The sequence below is a fragment of the Eleginops maclovinus genome, chromosome 13 (genome assembly GCF_036324505.1).
Source record: "Eleginops maclovinus isolate JMC-PN-2008 ecotype Puerto Natales chromosome 13, JC_Emac_rtc_rv5, whole genome shotgun sequence".
Classification (NCBI taxonomy): Eukaryota; Metazoa; Chordata; class Actinopteri; order Perciformes; family Eleginopidae; genus Eleginops; species Eleginops maclovinus.
In genome coordinates, this window is record NC_086361.1 from 23,027,043 (window position 1) to 23,032,615 (window position 5,573).

At 43.1% G+C, this 5,573-nt stretch overlaps 1 protein-coding gene across 1 annotated transcript; it reads right to left on the bottom strand.

Annotated features, from left to right (window-relative positions):
• Positions 1-1,446: 1,446 nt before the first annotated feature.
• LOC134875095 (stathmin-like) lies at positions 1,447-4,557 on the bottom strand. Its single transcript, XM_063899506.1, has 5 exons — positions 4,421-4,557; positions 2,847-2,892; positions 2,595-2,767; positions 2,313-2,504; positions 1,447-2,224 (listed from the first exon to the last, which is right to left on the bottom strand). The coding sequence occupies exons 2-5, from the start codon at positions 2,860-2,862 to the stop codon at positions 2,165-2,167; spliced, it is 441 nt and encodes a 146-aa protein (XP_063755576.1). The 5' UTR covers positions 2,863-2,892; positions 4,421-4,557; the 3' UTR covers positions 1,447-2,164.
• Between the last annotated feature and the right edge of the window lie 1,016 nt (positions 4,558-5,573).

Sequence of the window (5,573 nt, forward strand, 5' to 3'; positions counted from 1 at the left end):
CTTGGCTAAAAAAGAAAAATGACATATATGTATTCAAACAAACGTTAAGAAACAATTTGACACCATTAATTATACACTATATCACCGTGTTGTGTATTTTTTATTCTCAAGTTGTAATTTTTAGTAATGGTTTTAATAAAGTGTAGTTCTCCTAGCCCGCCAGCAGGGGGCGGCACAGACTGCAGTTTCTGAAGCTGGTCCACAGAGACCTGTTTATCATGATGCAACACCTCTGAAATAGATCAGTGTCTCTTTCTGAACGATGGATTAGATAGATTACTCACAGAGCATCTTCAAATACTAATTCATTGCATCTGTCATGAGCTAATGTCTCATATTTATACTGAGGAGATGAGCAGGTCATGTTTACCTGTCCTCCAGCAGGGTGTCATAAACAGAGCTTCCTTTAATAACCGTCTGTGAAATGTAACTTAAGATGTACTTTATTGATCCTAAAGAGGGAAATGTTTTTGTTGCATCAGCATGAAAAAACAAGGCATTGCACTTCATTAGAAATTAAGAGTAGAAATAAACTATTCTAAAATAGAAACATCTCAGCATTAGAGTAGAAAATAAAAGATGACTGATCAAATCTAGAAGTCATCTACCAAATACAACACGGAAGGGACAGTTTTCTCTTACGGTAAAGCAAGATATATAAAATACTTGAGTGTTTTCATTCATGCATCATTCTGCTCCACTACCATTGGGCGGTGGTGGCAAAGTCCATAGGGGCTTGGCCTGGGAACTGAAAGGTCACCAGTTCAAGTCCCCGAAAGACCAAGTGCCACCGTGGTGTCCCTGAGCAAGACACTGGTTACCTACACTGCTCCCCGGGCGCCGTACATAATGGCAGCCCACTGCTCCTATCACTAGGATGGGTCAAATGCAGAGACCGCATTTCGTTGTCCTAGTACTTGTACTCTGTGCAATGACAATAAAGTTGAATCTTATCTTAAAGGGTAATATTTTACCGTTTACTTCCCCACATTTATCTCACAGCGCTGAGCAGTAATGTGTCTGCGCCCTGGTGCCGGTCTTACTTTTTACATTTCCTAGTGAAGGTTGACTAAATTGTACATCTTGACACTAAACCAGTGTTCTTTATGACGACTGTGCACCAGATCATTTGTAAATTATACTTTAGAAAAGAGGTGGGGAAATGTCCCCAGCAAATGACCAGATGATTAATTGGCGTCTCAAGTCTTCGTGTGCTTTTCATTTCTCAAAGTTTCTCAGTATAATCATAAGGCATGTTTTTATATTAAATAAAGTACTCCAGAGAGGGATTGCTGTGGCTGTTCATTAGATCAAAATCAAAGTTATTGATCCATTGTTTTGTAAAAACAGTATATACATTTTCCAAATCTGTCAAATAAAGCAGGATTCAAAGTGTAGACATGTCTAAAATGAAGTGGTGTTAAAGTACGAGGACAACAGAAGCCGTTCTGAGTTCACATTTTTTATTTGTTTTAGTACAACAGTTCAAGTCACTAGCCACTGTTTCTATTGGAGGTGCCGAAGTGTATTGCTCGTTTGCATCCCATGTAGACCCCCCCCTCCTCCCCGTTCAGTCAGGATTGCGACCATCTTCCAAACCTGGCTCTGTATTTCACAGCAAGACGTTGTGTGCTTTAAGGACGACCCCAGTGTGTTTTACAAAAAGCCAAGAATCAGCAGCGGCACGGAAACATCTGCAGGAGCAAAACGGAGCGAAGCTGCACGAAAACACCCGCGTGAATAACAGCCGACGCCTCCAAGTTAACCTTTTGCTACTTGTTTTTTTTTATTTTAATATACAGTGAGTGCTGAGAACAGATGTAGTTCACAGAGATGCAAAACGCACTATGAAAGAGGCAGGGGTAAAAGACCTATGCATAGAAACATGCTTTCCTTACAAAAGGATAAGGACACACTGCTAGTTTCAAAAAGGGGAGAAGCTGCACCGACAAGCTACTATCAAATGGAATAGACATGGGGGGGGGGGGGGGTGCACATGTAAAACCAGCGCAAGTACACTCATAGCAGGAGAATTGAAAATTTCACAAAGTACTTGGATTTATTTCAAAAAGGTTGGGAGGTGAAAACAAAAATACTGGCCGAACGAAAAATAAATCAATCTTTGGATACGTAAAAAACCCTATACAAGCCCCCTGTGAAACGCTCAGTCCTCGGTGCCTTCTTTGGTTTCCTTGTTCTTCCGCACCTCTTCCAACTTCTTGTCCTGTTAGGAAAAACAGAAACCTGGTTCAGTTAAAACACCGGGGAGATAAACGGTGCTCCTGTACACCGAGAGAGACTTAAACGCTGACCTTCTCCTTGAACTTCTCGTTCATCGCTGCCAAAAGTGCTGTGCGGTTCTCTTTGTTGGCCTCCATCTTCTGATTGAGCTTCTCCTCTGCCATCTTACTGAAGTTGTTGTTCTCCTCCATCGCTTTCTGTAGCACCTCCTTTTCATGTTCTCGCTTCTCAGCTAAGTGCTTCAGAACCTCGGCCTCATGGTTCTGCAAGAAGACGAAAATTCATCAGCCTTCAGATGTGAATCAGACGCAATGCTTTCAGGTTATAACAGATTTAATGAATGCATGTCCCACCTTGCGTCTCTCCTCTGCAGCGTCCAGCTTCCTCTGGATTTCCTCCAGCGACATTTCCTTCTTCTTGGGGGGAGACAGGGGGAATTCTCCCTTGGCATCTGGCACAGGAGCAGCGAGGATCACCTCGAAGGCTTGGCCCGAGGCGCGTTTGTCGAGCTCTTTGACCAGGATCTCTGAACACGCAGAAGGGAAGAATGCATTTAGACACAAAGAACCATAATAAGGTTAATTAAAAATCATGTTTTAATTTACCTTCAGCGGCTGCCATTTTTAAAGAGTGCACTGCAGGTGAGTTAACCTAAAGAGGAAATAGAAAAGAAACGGTGAGATCATTGCTGTTGTAGCCTCTTATATGACAGAGTGACCTCTAGTGGGAGCTTTACACCATTCCCAAAGCCAGCTACAGCAGACAGTCTGCACAGCCTCTGTCTCAAACTGAAAACCCACTCATTGTTCCTCGACAACAAATAAAATAAAGAGCCCTTTGGGTTTAACGGATGCAGCAGCGCTAACACGGTCTTGCTTGTGGGTAGAGAATATAATCAGCCCTGTTCTGAGTTTAATATTGTAAGAATCTTTGGACAAAAGCAGCAGCTAAATGCAATAAAATCTAGCACATGTTAAACGCGCAGCGGCGACACCATGCGGCCGAATGCAGCACTGCATGCAACCACCGCCCCTCAGCAGCATGTCTGCAACACACCATTGTTTATCTGACTTGTGGCTGCCACATGTAGAGTAGACATGAAGGAGGGGCAGGGCCCTCCAAACCTCAATTGTTAATGCGCTACACAAGTCACTGAAACAAAAGGATGTGGGGAGGGAGGGGGGCGCGGCTGGCAGTGCCAGGTGCAGACAGGCCTGCAGTCACACTCAGAAACAGCCAATATGCAGCATCTGAAACGGGATCAGTGGGCGATGAGCTGGCGGCGGAAAAATGCTCATCGGGAGCACCTGTTCCTGCACCATGTGTGTGATCCGCAGGAGGGGTGGGGGGTACACACACACACACGCGCGCGCGCAACGAGGCGTGCATAAATGTGATTAAATGCAAAGTCAGTGATCTCCATTGTAAAGTTAAAATCGACTTATTGGAGCAGATGTCATGTAATTTGGGGGAAATGCGACTCGATTGATAACCAAAAACCAGATGAATGAAACGACCCCTCCCATAATTGTTCATAAAGGCTGCCAAAATGCTAATTGTAGCTTTTGTATGCATGCTTTCTGCATCTGTAAGGAATATTATTCTATTAATCATACGTTTATTAGAAAGGATTGAGGTAGCCCACACCTTGCCTTCCCAAAATGACTCCATTGTTAGCCATTTTTTAAATTTAATTAACTCTTAACAAGCCTAAAAAAATCCCCATTAACGGTAATTATTCATCATTTGGTTCAGATTGAGTTAGCATTGCAGTGTCATTAGCTCAGGAATATCAAGCAGCCCCAAACAAAGGCGCTTTTGACGAGCAGCTGCAAACAAAGACGCCCTGATGGCAGGTCACTCCCACAGACTCACCAAGAATCAGGCTTTTCTTACATCAGGGAATCCAAAAACTGATGAAATGTGACTGCTAGCTAACCGACAACAGCACAGACATGAAAGAAGTCCTGAAAAAAAAAAACGACCTCGTCTGCAGCCATGTCTGTGCCCACTGTGCCACCATACAAAGACCACCAGGCAGCCCCCATAAAGTAACGATAAGCAACAAAAGGGCAGCAGAAAAATCCAACATACGGTCCGAAAATACAACCTCCATCCAAAGCCTCTCACCTGTCTCACCTGGGTTCCTTTAAAACAGTACAAATATAACAGTACTCACAGAATTGGAAAAACACAGTCCTGGTGAGTTGCTAGAGATGCTGTCACACCCTCCTTCAGAAGCTCTGCTCTGTGCTCCTCTCGTGCTGATTACCGCGAGCTGTGTGCTTCACCAAGCCAAGCGCGCGCACATAAGAGCACCAGCGCGAGTGTCGTCACGTCAATTCTCGCGTTTCATTGGCTGCTCGCTCGCAGGGGATTGTGGGAGATGTAGTTTCCTCTGGATTTTGCCGTTGAGAGAAGTATGGATTCATAGTGTGTATTACTACAAAAAAAGGGGGACTTTTGAAAGATGTTACGTCTTTTGTAAAATGTATTTATATTTCTAATTTTAGTCTCTAACCCAAGATACAGAGGCTATTTTAACACGGCCTATAACCCTGGCATATTTTAAGGGAAGTTCAGTAGTTTTCCATTGGAAAGGGTTCATTTTGTATTTATTTATGAGCATTATATCAATGCACTGGATGATTAGGACAGGGTGCTCCTTCTATTTTATATTAATATCTTCATGGAAAGCATTGTGAGGGTTATCGCCCCCTCTCCACAATGAGTTATAGTTGTTGTTTATGGCATAATATAGTGGATTTGGGAGTTTGAATGTCACAGGTTGTTTTTATGTTCACATGGCTGACATATACATTTGATTGTAATCCTTGTAATTTATATTATGTATTTACAGGGCACTATTGTGATCCATCTACCTACCTACCTATCTACCTATCTATCCACCTACCTATCAGACAATTGAAACAAAAAGCTTTATTGTGGAAAAACCACGGCAGACACAAATGGTTTTTTAAAGCGTAGTACAGAGATCTCAGAAAATGCATAAACAAGCGAGGCATAAGAAACTGAATATAAAGTAAAAACTATTTGAGTCTTTTTGTTCATTTTTGTATTAAATATTTCCACATCTCAAAGGAGCTGGCTAAGTTATGCATGAAGAAAATAGATGTATACACTGTGGGACATATCCCCAAAGAAACCACAAGCACCAGCCATAGTTAACACACAAACAGACTACACCGGTCAGACTCCATGCAGCTCAGAGGAGGAGACAGGCTGCAGCTCCTCAGGCCTTTATGCCGGCCCTGATTGGGGATTGGGCTCACCTGAGGGAGAGGCTGCACCTGAAGGGAGACAATCAGCGG